This window comes from Somniosus microcephalus, chromosome 14, assembly GCF_052327205.1.
Source record: "Somniosus microcephalus isolate GS21.2 chromosome 14, FLI_Smic_1.0, whole genome shotgun sequence".
Taxonomy (NCBI): Eukaryota; Metazoa; Chordata; class Chondrichthyes; order Squaliformes; family Somniosidae; genus Somniosus; species Somniosus microcephalus.
The window spans coordinates 105,797,280-105,821,663 of NC_141000.1; the positions used below are offsets into that span (position 1 = coordinate 105,797,280).

Genomic DNA, 24,384 nt, shown 5'->3' on the forward strand with positions numbered 1-24,384 from the left:
TAAAACTTTACAACTCAAGGTACAGAAGCATATATTTGAATAAACTAGCAAACATTTTAATGAGAACTCTGCACAGACATGTGATGTCCTACATAGATGTTATAAACACTGAAAAATGCCCGCAGACCCTACACCATCCTCAAATCCTTTAACATCTAGCAGTTAACTTGAAAAACAAATACCCTAAAAAAAAAAATTCCCATTTAATCACAAAGAATAGTTGACTAGACCAAATCCAGTAGGAATCTGAGAGGGAGGGATTCAACAAGCCCATAGTAACTTGTCAGATAGGACTTAGGACAGTATTTCATGAAAGGGCCCTTCAAAACAATTCCAGCAATGAGTATGAATATGGAACTGCAGCAGTATGTTGCCACATTTGTTTACCAATCAATGTTTCATAATACATTGAACAAATAATGTGTACAATGTACAAGATGTTGATTAGATTAGATATTTAGGATTTCCTATTTGACCATCTGAGATTTTAAAAAATTCAGAATTGATTGTGTGTGAAAGCTCAAGAAATACAAGTTCTTATACACCTATCCTTTATCAAAAATGGGAAAAATCTAATTATGCATAAAGTAAGACCACAGCTACATTAATAGGAACTGCATCCAGGTCCAGCAAAAATAAGAGTGCAAAATAATAGCTTACTATAAGAGAAATAGAACATTTCTGGTGTAAATATGAGTATTTCCTAATTCTATGTAGAGAGGCATAAAATATTAACCATTTAATGCTAGGACTTTTATAGGTATCTAGGTAAATTAGCAAAACAGGCTTAGCCTGCTTAGTTATTCACTGGAATAATAATTTAGAATAAGACATGACTCATTTTCTATGTTACTGGTTTATTTTTTAATTCAAAGTGCAATGTGATTGTCATATTTTACACTGTTAATCATGGTCATATTTACAAGTAATGGGAACAGTAATATCAGAATCCAGTGCTGAAACAAGGTCACAAATGAGGTTGGTTAAGATCGAGTAAAGGATTTTGAAGTCACTGAGATGATATGAGTGTCTGCAGAAAGACATATCTGCACATACATACATGCAGTTCCTCACAACAGTTTGCCTTTGCAAGTGAGAATTTACTGGTGAACAGCTGGTATGTTTTGCAGACATTGAAAGCTCTATTAATTTTATTTACAAGTTTATTATATTTTTTTTATGTTTCTATGGCCCATAAACCACAAGCAGAATTATCTGCTTAAAAATACAACCGAAAGTAAATTCACTTTTTCTTTTTTTGTGTTTTTTAGGGGAAAGTAGTCAAGATTATGTGCTTCACATGTAAAATCTGGTAACAAAATATCTGAATGTGCAAAAAGAGACAGTAAACTCGAATATTAACTGAAGCCCTCCCCGTGTGCATGTGTGTGGAATGAGACTGACTTGCCCACCTTTTTGGATGTGAATGAATCCTATTCTCTAACTAACGTGTAGTTCTTTTTTTATGTTTGCACTATCTAAATATCATAAATTTATTCAATCAGGGCTTTTGAAATCTAAGTATATATTTTGCTGATGCAACCATCTAAACTAAGAATTAGTGTTGTACTTTATTATACTAGTTATAAGCATGAGTATAGTTATGTGTTTTAAGTGGAACAAGGTTACAATTGACATTAAAAATCAAATTACTGGACTTTTCAGGTGACTTAATTTATTTGGGGGGGGGTGAGGTTTAAAAAATGGTCTTATGCCTTAAACCTCTATTTTTGTACAAACTGAAGATAACAATTATTTGCTACATCAACACAAACAAAGGGTTTTGTACAATGGCAGGTTGTTCATCGTTTGTATTTTCAAATGAAAATCAACAATGAACAAACAATGGCTGCTTGAACTGGCTTTTACCACACTTTGCAGTTCATTAGGATTGTGTTACCCTTTCATATACTGTGAAAACATTTCAACACCAAAATATAAACTAACTGCCCATTTGTGAAAAGCATCCAGTGTATAATGGGACTATGCATAAAATCTGCTAACTTAAAGCAACTGAAACTTAAGTTTTGTTCAAAATCTAAAAGCACGTTAAAGATGTTAAGTTGGCAATTATGTACACAGATTACTGATTATAAGTTTTCCTTTTTTCCTGCTCCCTTGCACTCGAGCATTACTTCGGAGTGGATAGAACAGATCAGTCATGACGAGGACTGTCAATGTCACTCCTCGTTCAGCCACTTAGAGCTGCTGTGACATTGGAGGTAGATCTTCCTCCCTTTAGCCAAGTATCTCACCTCTGTTTGGTGTTTCAACTGATGAACTGGCTGATATGAGAAACCTTCCCTCTTACGGGAGCCCAGTTAGGAAAGTCAGCAGAGGCGGAAGTTCAAACCCAGGTCTCCAAGTCCCTACCCAATTCCTAAAGGAACTCTCTATTTAATGAGAGGGAGACACTGACAAAAGTATATTCAATTCTAATACAGTAAATATGTTTACATTATTCACATGACAAGGAATCACCAAATCATGAATCCTTCTCTAATGTGCTGTACAAGGGTCACAGGCCCCATTTTAGTCAACTCTGTACCTGGATAATTTGTGTTACTGACTAAAAATCCTTCTGAAGTGGTTTACAGAAACTTATGACACTCCTTCTTGGCACCTTATTTTTTTAAATTTTGCTCTTAAAATGTTGGAATCAAGTGCTCAGAGGCAAAATTATTAGCTTTAGTTAATGAAGTACACAGTCCAAAATGTATGTTTCTCTCCCCCACCCAAAGAAGGTTACCAAAAATACAGTTTGGCTTCTGTAATTCTCCCTATAAAAACGTTCGGTTCAGAACCACCAGTCAAAGTTTGGAAAAAAAAATTCAAGCCCTGCATTAGTATAATGTTTATTATCACGTAGTCTGAAAACTTGAAAGTGGAATGTAGAGATGAGAAAGCTATGCACTAACAAATGGAGGAGACATCTACAAACTTTAATTTCACGTTTTTAAATGTCGCGTATAAAACAGTAAACAAAATATGTTCCACGGATACTGCAGCATCGGAAGTTGCAGCATTCCTAGACAGCTTTTGCAGGTACTTGATAAAGTTGCCATATGTGGCTTTTCAATGTACAGAAATACACGTGTATATTACCCTTATGTTTCATCAAAAAGTTGCAGATCCAGGCGAACAACTATCTCGCCAGTAGGGACTTCGTGCAGCAGGAGTCGCTTTGTGACAGGACCTTTGGAGCCCTGATCTTTTTTGATATCAGCAACACGAATTTCTGTGCGCCCCAAAAAATCTGAGATGGGGGAAAAAAGGACATTTACAGTAAAGTCTTAAACTACTGAACCAGAAAACAAACAAAAGAAAGAACTTGCATTCGAAATAGTGCCATGGGATCTTTTATGTCCACTTAAGAGGGCAGACAAGGCTTCCATTTAACGTCTCATCCAAAAGACGGCATCTCTGACAGTACAGCACTCCCTCAGTACTGCATGGGATTATCATAAGAACATAAAAAATAGGAGCAGGAGTAGGCCATTTGGCCCTTCAAGCCTGCTCTGACATTCAATAAGATCATGGCTGATCTACCTCATCTCCACTTTCCTACACCATCCCCATATCCCTTGATTCCCTTAATATTCAAAAATCTATCGATCTCTGTCTTGAATATACTCAACGACTGAGCCTCCACAGTCCTCTGGGGTAGAGAATTCCAAAGATTCACCACCCTCAGTGAAGGAATTTCTCCTCATCTCAGTCCTAAATGGCCGAACCCTTATTCTGAGACTGTGACCCCTGGTTCTAGACTCCCCAGCCAGGGGAAACCTCTACCCTGTCAAGTCCTGTAAGAATTTTGTATGTTTCAATGAGATCACCTCTCATTCTTCTAAACTCTAGAGAATATAGGCCGAGTCTACTCAATCTCTCCTCATCGGACAATCCCAGGAACCAGTTTGGTGAACCTTCGTTGCACTCCCTCTATGGCAAGTATATCCTTCCTTCCTTAGGTAAAGAGAACAAAACTACACAATACTCCAGGGTCCCATATAATTGCAGTAAGACGTCTTTACTCTTATACTCAAATCCTCTTGTAATAAAGGCCAACATACCCTTTGCTTTCCTAATTGCTTGCTGTTACTGCATGTTAACTTTCAGTGATTCTTGTAGGACGACACCCAGGTCCCTCTGAACACCAACATTTCCCTATCTCACCATTTAAAAAATACTCTGCTTTTCTATATCAACTTAGATTTTGTGCTCAAGTCTCTGCAGTGGGACTTGAATCCACAACCTGCTGTCTGAGGCGAGAACGCTACCACTAAGCCATGGCTAACACCTAAGACACTGATCTAAATGCAAAATGCTGTAGAATAATGTGCACCTGAATCTGTTGAGTGATTATTTTAATTTGATTCCTCTTAAAGTGATTGCTCTCTATTTCATGAAGTATGTTTTATACAACCGGTTTATCAGAATTAATTCCCACTGAAATGGTGCTCATTAAATAAGTGCTTGTCACAACTGTTTAAGGCACAAGTTGCCGTGTCACCAACGAACATTTTATCGTTTCTAAGTCCTTGCATTTCCTTATTCAGAACACACTTATCAGTGCGACCTCAGCAATTATGTTTGTACTCACTAAGTTAGAACTGATAGATTTATGGATCAGAAAGCCCAATATGCAGAACCTTAGCCAAGTACCTGGCAGTAACAGGTGGTCATATTAACAAAGGAACTCATCCCTCGCTGTTAAGCACAACTCTTATTAGTTGATAGGGAGTGGAATATTGCCCCATGCCTTTGGCATGTGGAGAAGACATTTTTGTCTTTGTGGGTAACTTAGGTCCATATCATGCAACACATAAAGTTTAAATCAACGTTCCTATTAATCTGCGTACATCTGAAACTGTGAAAAGATCTTGGTGTTCTGACTAATGAAGCAATAACATTGAAAACAGCCTTTTCCAAACCTCCAGGCCATTGCAATTCAAACAAGACAAACCAGTGAATAAGAAACTAAGCACAAGTAGAACTGAACATCCTGGGCTTCATAAATCGTTAATGGGCCAATTATGGCCCAAGGTTGGACACCTTGGAAGACATTTAGTGAAGACATTTAAAAAAATTAAATTGATTAGATTTTATTTTAATGACCTTCCACGGCTCAGTGGCACAACAGATTAATGTCCTGCAAGTGACGAAGATGAAAATAGTTTGGCAGTCTCAACTCGGGTCTTAGTGAGCACAAGCCCGCTCCCTTCAATGTGCCACTGAACGTTATTTCCTCACTTGGGCCAGAAGATTGCTAGTGTGGGAAATTAGAAAAATTGCACAGCTACAAAGGAGGCACATTCTGGCTTTTCTGAAGTACATTCCCAGGACATTGAAAAAGAAGAACTACTGTTCCTGCTATTGTCAGCCATGGCTCAGTTGGTAGCACGCTCGCGTCTGAGTCAGAAGGTTGAGCACAGGGACTTGAGCACAAAAATCTTGGCCGACACTCCAGTGCAGTGCTGAGGGAGTGCTGCACTGGCAGAGGTGCCGTCTTTCGGATGAGGTGTTAAACCGAGGTCCCGTCTGCTCTCTCAAGTGGACGTAAAAGATCCCATGACACTATTTCGAAGGGGAGTTACCCCCGGTGTCCTGGCCAATATTTACCCCTCAATCAATTATCACATTGCTGTTTGTAGGAGCTTGCTGTGCACAAATTGGCTGCCATGTTTCCTTCATTACAACAGTGACTACATCAAAAAGTACTTAATTGGCTGTAAAGCAATTTGGGATGTCCTGCAATGAAAGGCGCTATATAAATGCAAGTCTGTCTTTCTTTCTATTGCTTTGATACTGTGCCACATAAGTCCACAAGTAGGAAAGTACAAATTGGGGGCAAGCATCTGCTGTTGCACTGATTCAGGGAAATTTATAAACATTAATTAAAGAAATCAGGACCCAATTATTCCTTTGAATGAGAATCTACAACAAAGAGATCTATTTCTTAGAACAGGGAATGTTGGGCTAGCTACTATGTTATGTATATTTAATGTAAATAAAGACCAGCAGAGGGAGTGCCAAGTTACTGTAAAGAAAGAAAGCTGGTATATTCCAGTCTGGGCTGGCGAATATTTTGGTAGCGTTTTCATGGGTCTAGCTGGAAGTGGAAAAGCTCCTGGGAAACATGTAAATAAAGTTATGGTCTGAAGATCTCTTGTATCTGAGGTTATTCTAGAAGAATTATCAGTTCAGCAATAAAAATAGGTTATAAGCTCACAATACAACCTTTGCTTTGATGCATCTGTCTGACAGTCTCTGACCAGTTAATGTTTTACATTTTTAAGTGAGGATTTGAGACTGGCAGGGAGATTGGGTTTTGCACACTTTCTTTCAGTTGGGCCAAACGGTATTTAATGCCATTGGCATGATGTTACATGTATGTGCCTGCTCCAAGTTTCACAGCAAATAGCCCATTTCTCATGGCCAAATATACAGAAATCGAATGAGGGCAGCAGACTGAGAGGTGAGAGGTCGGACTTGTGCTTTGAAGGAGCTAGGATAGATCAAATGGTTTTGTGGTGTCGTGACCTTCTTTGGTTTCTGGGCCACTTCTGGCCATGTTGCCGAAACAGCACTAAAGGGTCAGGGTAACTGAACTGACTGGGTCTTGCTGGAGCCGAGTTGGGAGTATTAAAGTAGTGGAACCAATCCCAGCTAGTTTAGATCAGGCTTAGGTTCATGAGCAAAAAGGATCCACATACGAACACAGATCTTTACAAGGGAAATTCAATTAGATCCAGATTTTCACGTAGGTCTGAGGAATGGAGACAAATCATTCTTACCATCCGGTGAGAACTGGTCACGCTCAAATACAGTAATGCAGAGCACATCCTGTTCCAGGTCTTTTATGAAGAACTGACAGTTCGAATTCCATTTGGGGTTCAGAGTATCCTGAATGGTTTTCGTGATGTGACACTGAGACCCCATGGTCACTTCACAGTAAGGATTACTCTTTCCTAAAAGGGAGATGAAAAATAACCTGATTAAAATCCTACCTTGGCTTTAATGGAACATATAAATCAGTTATTATTTCCTGGGTATCGTAGCAATAATTATGGTGAATATCTACTGGAAATATACTTTCAGAGATTCTGTTGGGAGTCTTTTTATAATGCATCCTCTTGCTCAGTCTTTGTTGTCAAACTGTCTCATTTCAAATTTTTCCAAGAAGATTTTAAGTTACCGGTGTGGATTTATGAATGTGTTGATATTAAGCAATATTATTTGCCAAACCAAGGATGCTGTCAGCTGCAACATTTTCTTACAAATGAATAGGAGGTTAAAAGGTTTATTTCACCACGTCTTGAACCCTCACAGTGGGTATACTTTCATGTGTAAGCTTAGACAGTGAATAGCGGAAGGTCATTCATTGTGAGGGAGTATCACAGCTGAAACCAATCCTTAAATGCGGATATTCCTGCAGGTTCCTCATCGCAGTACTCCCCCAGAGGAATACTGAGATCAGCTGCAGTGGCCCTAATGCTGTCCCCAGTAAGATCAGCGAATTCAGCCCAGATCAAATATCCAATCTGGGACATTTATGGTCTAGCAACATGAGTAGACCATTTGACCCATTGTGCCTGCTCCGCCATTTTGTAGCCACAGCGGCGCTCTCTTTTTAATCCCGTATCTCCATCCTTTCTCCATATTCCTTAATACCCTTACTTCCCCATTAAGTATCTATCTCTCTTTTAAAAACTTCACTTGATTTTGCATCTATGGCCTTCTGGGGCAAAGCACTGCTACATTTTCACAATCTGCTGTTTGAAGAATTTTTTCTTGTATTTACTTTTAACCAGCTTAGCTCAAAATTTAAGATGATGTCCCCTTGTTCTGGATTCCCCTAACAGGCAGAGAAGAGTCATTTCTATCTGCCCTGTCAATTTCCTTCATTATTTTGAACCCTTTGATCAGATTGTTTCTTGACCTCCTCATTTCCAGGAATATAACCCAAGTTTACTTAGTCTCTCATCATAGATAGCTCAGTCCCTTCATCGTGGGTATCATCTTAGTGAATCTTCGCTGACTATCTGCTAAGCTTATATATACTTGCTAAGGTGAGGCGTCCAAAACTGAACACAATATTCTAAATGAGTATTCATGTGACTGTAGTGTATGTACCTTTAAGGGGAGAACTACTTTTTACAGCTCCTGTATACTGTAGTACCGGCAGTGACCACACCTGTGTATAAACCCTGAGTAAGGATCTGTACGTTTAGTTTTAGAGTAACCCTCATCCAGTAAATACCTGTTGATTGTTCCTGCAGTCTCGTGTCTAGTTATTGAAGGACACACTACATCAAAAATACACGGATCTAACAGTGGCGACGAGGCAGATTCGAACCTACCTGCAACTCTGCATTACCTCCCAGGGATTCGCTCCTGGAGAACAGTGGAAGAAAGTTGAGGCCAGAAGCACGGGCGTCGACCACGAGCAACCGCCCAGTCATCCAGCAGAGATTGAGCATCGCATGGGAGGCTGTTGAGAGCTGGGCTTGGTTCTCCAGTCATGGTGGTCCAGCAAAACGGGCTGGCAACAAGTACAGTGCAGACCCTTCCCGGACGGCACAGAAAAGGCCGAGCAGCGTCGACGGGAGAAGAGAGAGGGTAGAGCGCACAGGGCGCAGCCGGTGTTCAGGACCGAACGGCATCGACGGGAGAAGAGAGAGGCGTGAAAGAAAACGCGCAGAGCGCAGCCGGTGTTCAAGGGACGAGCAGCGTTAGCGGGGAAGAAAGGGAAACACGCAGAGCGCAGCCGGTGTTCAAAGGCTGAGCAGCCGCAGCGGAGAAGAAGGGAGAGCACGGGAAACGCCATTTTGAGCTGTAGCGGAGAAGGGAGAGCGCGGGAAAACGCCATTTTGAGCCGCAGCGGAGAAGAAGGGAAGCGCGGGAAAATGCCATTTTGAGCCAGTCTAACCACACCCAGGGATGCCGAAGAGTGGCAGTATCACAGCGTTCGACAATGAAGTCGAAGATTGGACGACATATGTCGAACGCATAGAAGTGTACTGCAAGGCGAATGAAGTGCCAGATGAGAGGAAAGCGCTGGTATTGTTGAATTCCATGGGTGCAAAAACGTATGGCTTACTGCGAAGCCTAGTAACCCCAGAGAAGCCAGTGGATAAGGATTTTGGAAACATAGGCCTAGAAATTCGGTGGCGTTAGCGCCCAATTAGAGGCGTTAGAGGGTTTTGCGCCGGAATTATAGCTGGTAACGAAATTGCGTTGGGCCCTACCATCGGCGTTAGCCGGTAGCGCTGCGCCGGCACCGATGATGTCATCGGTGTGCGCAGCGTCCCGGTTGCCGTGGTAACCCGGCCCCAAGCCCAAATTCAGTTGCGGCCGCCTCGCCCGTGGCAGCCGCAACCAACGATTGTTGAAAGGGATGTTACACACCTTTGCACCGGCGCATAAAGGTGGAGCGGCGGCCGGCCGCTTTCCCGGCGGCTGCCTGCCCGCACCTCCCTCCCCGGACTCCTCCACCACCACCCCGCGGCACTGATGTGTGTGGCCCGCGAGCCCGGCTCTTCCCCGAGGTGCCGGGCTCATTTGTCGGGCGAATCGACCGGCCAGCGGTCGGCTGCAGGCAGCTCCTCCTTAACAGAAGGAGGAGGCCTGCAGTTCCCCAGCCTGCCGCACCGCCTCGGGTGCCGCAGCGGGGGATTAGCGCCTCAAAACTGCACTGAACGCCCATAGTGAGGCGCAAAAACCCTCCATTAGCGCCCGCCGCCGTCTAGGCCCGGGGCAACCGAATTTTCGTCGGGCGCAGCGGCATTAACGCCGGCGCAAAATTTCGGGCGCTAAAGCCCTGGCGGACCCACAACCGAATTTCGAGGCCATAGTGTCAACCCTACAGAACCACTTAAACCCCACACCGCTGCTGATAGCAGAAAGATTTAAGTTTCACAAAAGGAACCAGCATAAAGATGAAAGTAATGCTGAGTATTTAACGGAACTGCGTAAGCTATCGAAACACTGCCAGTTTGGAGCGGGACTGGCAGATACCTTAAGGGACAAGTTTGTGTGTGGGCTTCAAAGTGAAGGAACCCAGAAACGGCTTTTATCTGAAAAGGACCTTACGCTGGAAAAGGCTTTCAGCATGGCAGTATCACACGAAGCAGCCGCACGGGGCGCTGCAGAGATACAACGGAGACCGCAAGAATATGGCACCAATGAAATGTCATATGGAGCAGTGAAGTGTTATCGCTGCGGCAGAACAACACACGACCATAATGATTGCTGGTTTAAGGACAAAGTGTGCAGACAGTGTGGAAAAGTAGGACACATAGCAAGAGTCTGCAGGTCGGGAAAGAAAACCAGCAGCAAGAAATCTCCACAGGAGAAGTACAAGAAGGTACATAAGGTGACTGAGAGTAGTTCAGACGAACAGAAAAGTGATACAGGTAGACTATCCTTTATCCGAAAACCTCGGGACCAGCCGAGTTTCGGATAAAGGAGAATTTCGGATTTCGGAAGGTGGGTCGGCGGGGGTCCGCGAGGGGGGGTCGGCGGGGGGTCGTGCGCACGACTTACGCTGACGCTCAGCGTAAGTCAGTCGGGGTCGGTCGGGGCCGGCGGGGTACGCGGGAGGGGGGTCGGCGGTTGTCGGGGCTGGCGGGGTCCGCGATTGTCGGGGCCGGCGGGGGGGTCGGCGGCTGTCGGGGCCGGCGGGGGGGGTCGGCGGCTGGCGGGGTCGGCGGTTGTCGAGGCTGGCGGGGTCCGCGGGGGGGTCGGCGGCTGGCGGGGTCGGGGCCGGCGGGGTCCGTCGGCGGTTGTCGGGGTCGGCGGCTGGCGGTTGTCGGGGCTGGCGGGGGGTCGTGCGCACGACTTACCCTTTATCCGAACTTCCGGAACCCTCTAAAAACCTTCGGTTTTTAGAGGGTTTCGGTTTTCGGAAGTCCGGATAAAGGGTAGTCTACCTGTACAGACTCCGGAAGCAAGGAGCTGGGTTGTCTGAAACTACATAAGGTGATCCAAATGGAGGATCATCAAACTATCTGGGTCACGCTCAAGATAGCTGGAGTCCAAGTGAAAATGGAATTGGACACAGGATCAGCCCTAACAGTCATAAACCGAAGGGACTACAAGCGGCTATTCTCACATATACCCTTGAGAGATACAGAGATTGTCTTGAAGACGTACACGGGGCAAAAAGTCTACCCCAAAGGAAAAATAAGGGTGAACGTTGTATATAACGGTAAGGAAACACCAAAAATGGACCTATATGTATTGCCAGATGGAGGACCACCACTACTAGGACGTGAATGGATCCGGAAGATACAGCTAGATTGGCATTCCATACAAGCACTGACTGTAGATGCCAAAAAGGATGACGACGCCACACCTGGACGACTGTCAAAAATGCTAATTGACGCACAAGAAGTGTTCCAGCAGGGACTCGGAACACTAAAAGGCATAACAGTGACGATCAAAATAGAGGAAACTGCAAGCCCAAAGTTTTTTAAGGCCAGACCGGTGCCTTATGCGATCCGCCCAGCCGTCGAAGCAGAGCTGGAACGTTCAGGAGTACTGTCCAAAGTGGACTGGAGCGAGTGGGCCACACCCATCGTTCCTATAATGAACAGGTCGTTGAGTAATACGCCTGGGAACCAAAGAAAGTTCGCATCTGTGGGGACTTTAAGGTGACAGTGAACCCAGTCCTTCACACGGTACAATATCCGCTTCCGCGGATTGAAGATATTTTCGCCTCGCTATCTGGAGGGAAACGCTTCACTAAGATTGATCTGGCCCAGGCGTATCTGCAAATGGAGGTAGAAGCCTCGAAACAGTACCTCACGATCAACACTCATAAAGGTCTCTACCAATACAACCGGCTGGTGTTCGGGGTAGCATCAGCTCCGGCTATTTGGCAAAGGGCAATGGATCAAGTCCTGCAAGGGATCCCAGGGACCCAGTGTTATTTGGACGACATCCTGGTCACGGGCGAAAATGACAGTGCTCACCTTGCCAACCTGGAGCAGGTGCTCACTAGATTGAAGGAATATGGGCTCCGAGCAAATCGCCACAAATGCGAGTTTTTCCAGAAGCAGATCTCGTATTGTGGCCACGTTATTGATGAAGAGGGGTTACATAAGTCCCCTGAAAAGATTGAGGCAGTAGTCAAGGCTCCAGCACCGGAAAATGTGTCACAACTGAGGTCGTTCCTCGGGCTGGTGAACTTCTACCATAAGTTCTTGCCGAATTTGTCTACAGTACTACACCCTCTGAACACCCTACTGCAAACGGGCGTACCATGGAAGTGGAATGACGAATGTAAACGAGCTTTCCAGAAGTGCAAAGAATTGATCACATCAAAAGAGGTGTTGGCTCATTTCAACCCAACACTACCAATTCGGTTGGCGTGTGATGCATCACCCTATGGCATTGGAGCGGTGCTGTCGCACAAGTTCTCGGACGGCTCGGAGAGGCCGGTAGCCTTTGCATCTCGGTCACTAACCTCAGCCGAGCGTAACTACGCCCAGATTGACAGGGAGGCCCTCAGCCTAGTGTGGGGAGTGAAAAAGTTCAACCACTATCTGCACGGGCAGAAGTTTACCTTGCTGACGGACCACCAACCACTTGTCTCCATCTTTAATCCAAAGAAGGGCGTGCCGGTGATGACTGCGCAACGGCTACAAAGATGGTCGCTTTTTCCAGGGGCGAACCAATATGAAATCGAGTATAAGGGCACGAAACAGCATGGAAACGCTGATGGGCTATCATGCCTGCCACTGCCTACTGCGGAGGAAGCATTAGCAGTGGACCCTGTCGAAATATTTCATTCGACTATAATTGAACGCTTGCCAGTAACTAACGCTGATATAGAGAAGGAGACCCGAAATGACCCGACACTGTCTCGGGTATATGACTTGACGGTGAAGGGATGGCCAACACATGGCGACTCACTGTTGCCAGCATTCTCATCCAGAAGAGAACAGCTGTCAGTATGCCAGGGGACCTTGATGTGTGGATCCCGAGTGGTAATTCCACCCAAGTTAAGGGAGAGAGTGTTCAATGAGCTTCACGAAGGCCATCTGGGAGGGGTAAAAATGAAAAGCCTTGCTAGGGCTTATGTGTGGTGGCCGGGGATCGATCAGCAAATCGAGGACCTGACAAAGAGCTGCTCAGGATGCCAGAAGGTCCAAAATGCACCACCACATGCCCCTCTACACCCATGGGAGTGGCCCTCCTCTCCATGGCAACGGGTGCATATTGATTTTGCTGGTCCATTCATGGACTCAATGTTGTTAATAGCCGTGGATGCGCACTCGAAATGGCCTGAGGTGATCAAAATGTCGTCCACCACCACAGAGAAAACTATTGCAGTCCTATGGACCATATTTGCCAGGAACGGCTTCCCAGAGCAGATTTGCTCTGATAACGGACCACAGTTTGTGTCCGAAGAGTTTCGAAGATTCATGAAAAGGAATGGGGTAAGGCATTACACATCCGCCCCGTATCATCCAGCCACAAATGGATTGGCTGAGAGGTTCGTACAAACCTTTAAAAAGGCAGTAGGGGCCATGTGCGATGACGACATTCCACTGCAGCATAAGGTGGACAATTTCCTGTTAACCTACAGAAATGCGACACATGCAGTCACCAACCAGACCCCGGCCATGATGTTCTTTAACCGAAGGTTGAGATCTCGTCTGGATTTGCTCAGACCAAATGTACGAAGAAATGTTGAGAATAAGCAATTCCAGCACATCAATGAGAAGCCGACAAGGAGCTTCAATGTAGGGCAACCAGTCTTGGCCCGCGACTACCGAACAGAGAAATGGCAACCAGGAACGATATGCACACGGCAGGGGCCACTAATGTACACAGTGGATGTTGGGGAGAACATTGTGAGACGCCATGTCGACCAGATCCTAGAGTCACAGGAACGAGTCAACCCCATGTCTCGCACACCTGGTGATGAACCCGACATACAGGTAGCATCTACCCCAGAAACAGTAGCATCGGAAGCTGATGAACCAACTGACGACAGGGGGCCTCCGCACCAAGAACAAGACACTCAGGAAAGGCGCTATCCAGAAAGGATCAGGAAGCCGCCCCAAAGACTGAATTTATAAATGGACTATTTTCAGTTAATGTGCATGTTAAAAGTGTTAATTGTTAAATGAATGTTATGGTACTGTCAATTTAAAAGGGGAGGAATTGTAGTGTATGTACCTTTTAAGGGGAAAACTACTTTTTACAGCTCCTGTATACTGTAGTACCGGCAGTGACCACACCTGTACATAAACCCTGAGTAGGGATCTGTATGTTTAGTTTTAGAGTAACCCTCATCCAGTAAATACCTGTTGATTATTCCTGCAGTCTCGTGTCTAGTTATTGAAGGACACACTACATCAAAAATACACGGATCGAACTGTGATGAAATATATGCCGCCTTCAGCCCCTGTGTTTTACCTGCTTTGGGGTAACGAATGGGGTCTCGGTCTTCCAGCGGGAGATGGACCGCATGGTCGATGAGAACCAGTTAACAGCCACCTACCCATACCTAGACAACGTCACTTTCTGCGGCCACGACCAGCAAGGCCACGACTCGAATCTCGCGAGATTTCTGAAAACCGCCCTCAGCCTCAATCTCACCTACAACGAGGATAAGTGTGTCTTTAGCACCACGCGCCTCTGTATCCTGGGCTGCGTGGTGGAAAACGGGGAAATCGGCCCGGACCCCGACCGATTGTGCCCCCTACGGGAGCTACCCCTACCAAACACTCCCAAGGCCCTGAAAAGGTGCCTGGGGTTCTTCTCCTGTTACGCCCAATGGGTCCCCAATTATTCCGACAAGGCCGTCCCCTCCTGAAATCAACGTCCTTCCCGCTCACGGCCGAGGCCCACGCCGCCTTCAACAGCATTAAACACGACATTGAGAAGGCCGCGCTGCAGGCAGTGGACGAAAACATCCCTTTCCAGGTCGAAAGTGATGCGTCCGACTTCGCTTTAGCAGCCACCCTCAACCAGGATGGGCGGCCCGTAGCCTTTTTCTCAAGGGCCCGAGATCAGGCACTCCTCGGTAGAGAAGGAGGCCCAGGCCATAGTGGAGGCAGTGCAGCACTGGAGGCACTACCTAGCTGGCAAACGCTTCACCCTGCTTACCGACCAGCAGGCGGTAGCCTTCATGTTTAACAACAAACAGAGGGGGAAGATCAAGAACGACAAAATTCTCAGGTGGCGGATCGAACTCTCCACGTTTGAGTACGACATAATATATAGGCCAGGGGCCCTCAACGAATCCCCCAACGCCCTATCACGAGGGATGTGTGCCAGCATCCAGGGGGACAGGCTACAGGACCTCTACAATGGCCTCTGCCACCCGGGGGTCACCCGGCTATTTCACTTTATAAAATCCCGTAACCTCCCCTATTCCAGCGAGGAGGACCGGTCGATGACCAGGGACTGCCGCACCTGTGCGGAATGGAAGCCCCGTTTTTTCAGGCCCGACCGAGCCCACCTGATCAAAGCTACACGGCCATTCGAGTGCCTGAGCTTAGATTTCAAGGGACCACTCCCCTCCACCGACCGCAATGTGTACTTTCTCAACATTGTGGACGAGTATTCCCGCTTCCCATTCGCCTACCCCTGCCCAGACATGACCAGTGCCACGGTCATCAAGTGCCTTGGCAACCTGTTTTGCACGTTCGGCGTACCTAACTACATCCACACTGACAGGGGGGCGTCGTTCATGAGCGACGAACTGCGCCCAATACCTGCTGTCGAAGGGGATAGCCACGAGTCGGACCACTAGTTATAACCCCCGGGGTAATGGGCAAGTGGAGAGGGAGAACGCGGCCTAAAGGCCTCCCCACCTCCCGCTGGCAAGAGGTCCTCCCAGACGTACTCCACTCGATAAGGTCGCTACTGTGTACTGCTACTAACGCCACTCCTCACGAGAAGATGTTTGTTTTTCCCCGCAAATCAACCTCAGGAGTGTCCCTACCCTCGTGGCTCTCCACCCCAGGGACAGTCCTATTACGGAAGCATATGAGGGGACACAAAACGGATCCCCTCGTGGAGGCAGTACACCTACTCCACGCAAACCCACAGTACGCGTACGTCAAGCACGCCGACGGGCGTGAGGACACCGTGTCCATAAAGGACCTTGCCTCGGCAGGAAGCGACGACGACCCAGGCTCACCACCCCCAGAAGTACCTGCAACACCCCCAACACATGGGTATGCCCAGGAGGGCACCACGGACTCCCGGTCGGAACCCGAGGTACTGTTGCGATGTTCAGGAAGGACTATCACACCCCCGGACAGACTAAATCTGTAGAAGGGGTGAATGTGATGAAATATATGCCTTCATCTGCCCCTGTGTTTTACCTGCTTTGTATTGTGTGTACCGCCCCCTTTTTCCTATTGTGTTTATTGGCTACGCCCCTGTCTTTTGTCATATAAAGGTCTCAAGAGCTGTATGAGTCATTCTATCAGACGAACCTGATGTGGAAAGACCTGCAATGTTCTTAGTGATTAAAAGCCTTTAGTTGAATCATTTAAACTCCTTGTCTTTGAGTTATTGATGGCACATCACTAACAGTGACTAAATTCATATTTTCAGTCTTGCATTCCTACTTAGCCTGACATCGCCAGAACATCATCTGCCGTCGCTTTCCTTCCCGTGTCTGCAGGGTTACCAGTGATGTGCCTTTGCTCCACCCTTAACCTATCCCGTTCTTCATCTGAAAGCTGCCACAGTGTCAGCTTCGATATATATGTTGACAACACCCTGCTTTACCGCTTTGATGCCGCCCCCCACCCCCATTCCATGACTTTGCTGTGGTGTCTGGTTGCCAATGTGACAACACGTTGAGGAGGAGCAGAACTTCCTCCAACTAAACATTAGCAAGACTGAAGCCATCCTGCTTGGTTCTCTGGTTACGCTGGTTTTCAGTGGCTCTTCGACTGAAGTTACGTGTTATGAGCTGGAGAGCCCCCATGGAGATTCACCCCATATGTTACAAAGACTATTATTTGATCAGATCGCTCTTGGGAATTGAATTTATGCTTTTTTGGTTGGGAATAAAGTGTTAAATTGTTTGAGTAACAAGGCTGTCCTTTAGAGGAAGTTTGATTGAATGACTATTGTGTAACAGGTTTATTTGTGCAAATGTCAGAACATACAAACCTCTTCATCAAGTGAATTAACATACCTGTTAGAGAAAATACTGTACTCCCTCCCAAATCCTTGCTGAGATATGGTTCCATGAGTAATTAACCCAGGTAGTTATTATTGTATAAAACTTGAGTGTTGGCAAACGGTTATTTCCAGAGAGTGCATCATAGCATAGCCTAATCCTGTCTTCACCTTAACATACGTGTAGACTTCCAGCATAGGTTGCTAGATAGTGATCAGCAGTGAGAGCTCTAACCAGTTTTTTCCTCGCTAACCGAGTGGTGCTGAGGTCAATTGTTGTGTACCTACCACTGCTCCAGCTGTGATTAGCTATCTGAGCACAGATAAGGTCCTGAACCATGGGTCTGTCACTCATTGGCTATGCTCCCTGAGACATCAGAGAAGCCCTGAAAACCAACCTGTTGAAGTATGACAGGCAAATCCAAATGATCAACCCAATGTTTCAAGTGGTTCAGCACTTGACTCTCAGCTGGAAGCTTAAGCTTAAACTACTGGCTTTTTGTTGGATGAATTTTGCCAGTTCACGGCTGTCAAACAAACATCCAGATGTAGCATTATATAATAGTAAAGTATTGCACTTTGAGAATGCAAATCATCATTACTCTTCCAGCTGATATTTTCTCTGGGGATTGATGTTTAACATGAAAAACACAGAAGAAGTATTTCAAGAAAATGAGTCATTCTTACCATTGGATCTACATGCTTTCAGCTCTATACCTTCAACAATATTCACCATTAGCCTTCCAATGCCTGTAGCCCTTTGAGAACGAACTGTAGAAAAGAAAAAGGAACACGTACATGAATATGAACTGCTGTTGAAGAAACCTTGTTTCCATGCAATGTACACACTGCTTTACTTACCCAAATAAGCTTTTTCTCGCTTCTTTTTTTCAGTTTCTATGTAGAGTTCTGAAGCAGCTTTAATTTTCTGCACCCAAGCAGTTCTGTAGAATGAAAAAGCAATGAATAGTTAAAGGATGCGTGGAACAAAAATAATATTGGAGGTCTTTCATTTCTTGGGACCAGGTTCAAATCTAGCCCAGACTGAGGGATGAAAATCTGCTCTGTCTGCTAGTTGTGGGTGACCTGTGTGGGATGAGTTTGGGCAGCCTCAATCCAATTTCTAGTGGGCACTGGACTCCAGCACAAAATTATCCTTAATTTGGCACTAATATGCAATGTCAGTCTGGAAGGCCACAGGGGTGCTCATTTGAGGTTAGGACTGAGGCATGCTATTGGGTCAGAGTAGGAAGAGCTTTACTCTGCATTTGGGAGTGCTTAATGGTGACACTGGATACCTGAAATAAGAAAGTTCCATTCCCCAACACTGACATCCCTTACCTTGATGAGCACATAAAAAACTAAATGTATGTTTGTTGAAAGGAATGTTACACTGATTAAAAACAAATTCTAGGATAATGAAACAGAAAATGCTGTAAATACATAGCAGGATGACCTGTATCTCAAAGACAAAGGGGGGGGGGGACCCCTTCATTAGAACCGAAATGGTAACATATCTTTCTCAGATGTTGACTGACCCCTCCCCTTGACCTGCTACAAAGTTCCAACATTTTCTGTTCGTATTTCAGATTTGCAGTTTTCCTTTTTATCTTTGCCTTTGTAGGAATCCGTAAATGTCTGTAATATAAATGATTCAAAGCTTTTTTTTCCCCAAAAAAGACAGTTGGATACACGATTACTAATCTCTGGCATTACAGGACAGTTTTCCAGACGTCTGGTTCAGTATGTTCCTGCAATGCTGTCTTGTTAAAACCTCTAATTAATCTGCAATATTTTCAAGATTTGAACTCCAGGGGAATTCCAGCAGCACGGTAATTAACACATCAACTTTCCAGTCACAGGTTTGAGTCACAGTATGTATTTATACCAACGCAACATCAGAAGTCTCTTAATTAGTTTTTTTTAAATTAAGCAGACGCTTTGCTTACCATAGGCTATTTCTAGAAAGAGATCTCTAGCAAATGTGATAGCGCCTCATGGCTGCACAATCCTAAATCATTGATTCTTAGTAAAAATATATATTTAAATTACTGGAATTTAATAAAGCTAAACTGGCAAAAGAATTGCCTAAAAAAAGTGATTTATAGGTAAATCTATTCCATAGCCTGGGGACATTGAAACCTGCTGCAGCAAAATGCTAGATAAGAATTGGGAGTCAGTCACATCATTATACCCTAGCAATGGTACATTAGTAAACATCAGCTATTTAGGACTGAGATGAGGAGAAATGTCTTAACTCAGAGGGTTGTGAATCTTTGGAATTCTCTACCCCAGAGGGCTGTGGATGCTCAGTTGTTGAATATATTTTGACAGAGATCGATAGATTTTTGGGCACTAAGGGAATCAAGGGATATGGAGATCGGGTGAGAAAGTGGAGTTTAGGTCGACGATCAGCCATGATCTTATTAAATGGCGGAGCAGGCTCGAGGGGCCGAATGGCCTACTCCTGCTCCTATTTCTTATGTTCTTAATTCTCCTTACTGATGTACCATATCAATCTGTGTGCAAAATTACCTGAGTATCAAACAAATTCATACGAATTAGAAGTACTCCCTCTTGGTAGGCTCTTGACTGAAGCTACAAGTTTGAGAGTTCCCTTTAGGCGGACACTGGGAAAAAATGAAATACCTTGGGAATCTTCCTTTTATCCCAATTGGAGATTGCCCAAAAAATGTTGAGCTTATAGAATCACAGACCTTTGTGGCACAGAAGGAGGCCAGTCCGCCATCAGTCCTCTGCATTGCTCACTGAGAAAGCTATTCAATAAGTCCCATTCTGTCGCCCTTTCCCGATACATTATTAAATTCTTACCTTTCAAATATTTATCCCATCTCTTTTAAAAACTACTTTGCATTCTGCTTCCACCACTATTTCTGGTAGGCCATTCCACATATTAACAACCCTCTGCATAAACAAATTATCCTAATCTGTCCCTTTGTTCTTTTGCTGATTTATGCCCTCTACTTACTGACGAGTGGTAATAGTTCTTTCCTTATCAAAACCCCTCATAATTTTGAACACCTCCATCAGATTTCTACTTAACCTTCTTAAAATAAAGATGTTTGTTGAGACTACCAGCTTGTCTCTTAAGATAAATAGCACCAAAATGGCAGTTCATGAATGAGTTTAAGAGTTTACTTCAGTTAGGTTGATAGTCTAGAGAAGCTGGGGTTATTCTCCTTAGAGCAGAGAAGGTTGAGAGGAGATTTGATAGAGGTGTTCAAAATCATGAGGGGTCTAGACCGAGTAGATAGAGAGAAACTGTTCCCATTGGCGGAAGGGTCGAGAACCACAGGGGACAGATTTAATGTGATTGGCAGGAGAACCAAAGGCGACATGAGGAAAAACTTTTACGCAGCGAGTGGTTATGTTCTAGAATGCACGGCCCGAGAGGGTGGTGGAGGCAGACTCAATCACAGCTTTCAAAAGGGAATTGGATAAGTACCTGTAGGAAAAAAATATGCAGGACTACGAGGAAAGGGCGGGGGAGTGGGGCTAGCTGAAGTGCTCTTGCAGAGAGCCGGCACGGGCTCGACGGGCTGAATGGCTTCCTTCTGTGCTGTTTGCCCCTGAACTGCACCTAGCATTGAAGAAAACCTGGGTGCAAAGCCCTCTGACATTCATTGATATGAAATTTATATTGCTGTGCCCTCTTTAGTTGTAGTCAAGTGGGACAACAGAAGTAGATCCGGAGGAGCAAAATGGAAGTAAAGGATATAGTGCCCATTTTCTCTTTCGGCTACACCCATTTCTCAGGTGCTATTTAGGAGCGGGACAGAGAAAAACTGACCCTACAAGCTATTTCACCTTGTCCAGAACAGTAGGATCAGAGGACATGGCCTGCACTTAAAGGAGGGGTAAATTCAAAACTAATCTGCCAAAACAATATTTTAGTGAGTGAGTGATCAAGCTATGGATCAGACTCCCTAGGGAGATGGTGGAAGCAGACAGTTTTGATTCATTCAATTGCAAATTGGATAGATTTCGTTCAGAAAATAACATTTTGGGATACAGTACATGAGTAATTTGAGATGTGACCTGTGGTAAGTGTAGCATTCTTGGGAGGAACAGGCGACTTTGGACCTATGCTTCTCCAAACTCGCCACCACTGGGGTTTTTCTTGTGTAATTTCTGGGTCTGTTGTAGACTAATTGGTAGAGATTGATTGCTGTGATTCGTCAACAACTCCATTTTCATTGTATCATCCGACTTCCCGGTAGTTGCATGACAGAGGACAATAGAGTTACTAATAGTTCATGTGAGGGGGCAGTAGGAAGATCTACAGAGATCTTGGATGAGGATGGTGATCATGATTGTAGTCAGGCATGGGCCACGTGGAAGGAGTAGGTTTGTTGGGTTCAATGGACTTTTCTTGTTCAAGATTTCTTACGCTATCTCTGAACTTCCACTTGAAGAATGTTTTTATCTAATTGTTTTATGCACTTGTATAACACCACAACATTTTAAAATAAACAATGTTAATATATTTCTACCATTTGCCTTTCTGCTAACTAAACAACCTGCTTTACACAGCATTAGAAAATTGCAATCAGCAGTTTCTTATTGAGTTGTGCAAGGTATAGCATTTCAAAATCAAATGAAAATTAATATTGTCTAAGCACAGAAGGGAATGGGAGGAGGCAGGAGGAACTGATATACTGCTGTATAATTACAAACAAGGAGCTGCTACAATGTGAAATACTGTGTGGATTGGCATCTTTTTTTTTAAAAATGATTATGAACAAAAATCAGTTGCTACATAACTTCTAAAAAATGAACTCACATTAGTTTGTCAGTTTGAAAAGTCTTAAAAGGAAATTATATTGGCACCCCATCCACCACCTTAAACATTCACTCCCTCCACCACCGGCATACCGTGGCTGCAGTGTGTACCATCTACAAGATGCACTGCAGCAACTCGCCAAGGCTTCTTCGGCAGCACCTTCCAAACCCGCGACCTCTTCCACCTAGAAGGACAAGGGCAGCAGGCGCATGGGAACACCACCACCTCCAAGTCACACACCATCCTGACTTGGAAATATATCGTCGCTGGGTCAGAATCCTGGAACTCCTTCCCTAACAGCACTGTGGCAGTACCTTCACCACACGGACTGCAGTGGTTCAAAAGGTGGCTCACCACCATCTTCTCAAGGGCAATTAGGGCTGCAATATAATGCTGGCCTTGCCAGCGACGCCCACATCCCGTCAATGAATTAAAAAAATGCACAGCATCAGATCAGAAAGGTCATGGGGAAGAAATCCACTCTTGCCAGTTTATAGTAAGATTATAAGTGCATTTTATGTTTATGATTTTGCTATATCTAGCCAAAGTGGCAATCTCCCCATCCAATGTGTTAGAAAGCAACAAGTCTGTTCTCTCTTACCTTTCATTGATGCTCTCAGCACGAAGTGTATACACCCTGTCGATGTGGGAGATGTGGAAAATAGGCTCATCACCAGAAGGGTCTGTAGGCAATTTCACCAATACCTCATTCAGAAAGATAGGCTGCAGACATTACAGAAATGAAAAAGGTGTAAATAAGCACAACACAAAACCTCTTGGCAGCAGCATTGTTCATGCATGGGTTAATAACAGATCAATAAAATGCTATCACGTCACATAACTAGTGACCACTGAGTCTCTTCAAACTGCAGTTTTACAGTAATGTGTTATGCACCTGGATGTGGCACTTATTTTTGCACATGAGGAAGTAACAACAGAGTGACTGCTGCCAACGAACCGGAAGCTGTGCAGAAGCATTCTGTGCATAAATGTTAACTTTCATCAGTCGATAGAAACAACAATTCAATTTTTTTTATTTTCAGCAGCGCATAAATGCTAATTCAACTTTTAATTTTTATTTTCTTCTCTTGATGTGGTTGAGTTCAGCAGCAGCGATCTCCTTTCCCCACTCTCACCAATCTGTGGGAAGTCCAGTGAGAACAACCCAAAGACCACTGGGACTGCGCATGCACAACTACTTTACTTCGTTGGCAGCAGTCGCGTCCAATAAAAAAATACAAACAATGGGTACGATTTGCAAATAGCACCCAAAACAGGTGAGAAGTCGGCAGAGCGGCTGTTCCGCCCACCTGTTCGTGGCGGCATGAGGCCAGAGTTGTTTTTTGGAGGTCCGGACATCTAACATGCTACTAGTCTGCTGCGGGCGCTAAGTGGGGCTCCCGCTGTAGATCGTTAGTTATGGAAGGGTGCGAAATTGGCCGGATCCCATGATGCACTAGTCTGCGGGTTGGGCCGGGGGGAGTCTGAGGGTTGGGGAGGGCCGGGGGGAGTCTGAGGGGAGGGGAGGGTTGGGGAGGGGAGGGGCGGGGGGGGTCTGAGGGGAGGGGAGGGGGGGTCTGAGGGGAGGGGAGGGGCGGGGGGGGGTCTGAGGGGAGGGGAGGGGCGGGGGGGGTCTGAGGGGAGGGGAGGGGCGGGGGGGGTCTGAGGGGCGGGGGGGGGTCTGAGGGTTGGGGAGGGGCGGGGGGGGTCTGAGGGTTGGGGAGGGGCGGGGGGGGTCTGAGGGTTGGGGAGGGGCGGGGGGGGTCTGAGGGTTGGGGAGGGGCGGGGGGGGGGGTCTGAGGGTTGGGCTGGGGGGGGGGAGTCTGAGGGTTGGGCTGGGGGGGGGGGGGGAGTCTGAGGGTTGGGCTGGGGGGGGGGGGAGTCTGAGGGTTGGGCTGGGGGGGGGGGGGAGTCTGAGGGTTGGGCTGGGGGGGGGGGGGGAGTCTGAGGGTTGGGCTGGGGGGGGAGTCTGAGGGTTGGGCTGGGGGGGGGGGAGTCTGAGGGTTGGGCTGGGGGGGGGGAGTCTGAGGGTTGGGCTGGGGGGGGGGGGGGGAGTCTGAGGGGAGGGTTGGGCTGGGGGGGGGGGAGTCTGAGGGTTGGGCTGGGGGGGGGGGGGGGGGAGTCTGTGGGTTAGGCCAGGGGAGTCTGTGGGTTGGGCTGGGGGGGATGGTGTTGCTCACACAGGTCTCTACAGGCCACAATTCTTTTTGATGGCCCAGGAGCACTCCTCTCAGCACCCAAAAATATATGAAAAGTTTCAGTTCCATGAGCAATCACCAATGGTCCCTTAACACCTGGTACAAAAGGGTTTGCATATTTAAGCAGCCTATCGCCCGTTACATCATTAATGGGCATTAATGTGGCAGCTGAGGTGCCTCCTCCCAATTTTCAATTGCTGGCCGCACAAATTTCAAGTTGAG

General features: G+C 45.8%; 1 protein-coding gene across 1 annotated transcript in view; it reads right to left on the reverse strand.

Moving 5' to 3' along the window:
- Positions 1-2,796: 2,796 nt before the first annotated feature.
- Positions 2,797-24,384, reverse strand: part of itsn1 (intersectin 1 (SH3 domain protein)) — a 217,055-nt gene continuing 195,467 nt past the window's right edge. The window contains exons 41-45 of the mRNA XM_086006078.1: positions 22,566-22,687; positions 18,022-18,104; positions 17,848-17,931; positions 6,795-6,968; positions 2,797-3,256 (exon numbers count right to left, since the gene is read on the reverse strand). Coding sequence (XP_085862204.1) covers positions 3,108-3,256; positions 6,795-6,968; positions 17,848-17,931; positions 18,022-18,104; positions 22,566-22,687 — 612 coding nt within the window. The 3' untranslated portion in view covers positions 2,797-3,107. The remainder of the gene's footprint in view (positions 3,257-6,794; positions 6,969-17,847; positions 17,932-18,021; positions 18,105-22,565; positions 22,688-24,384) is intronic.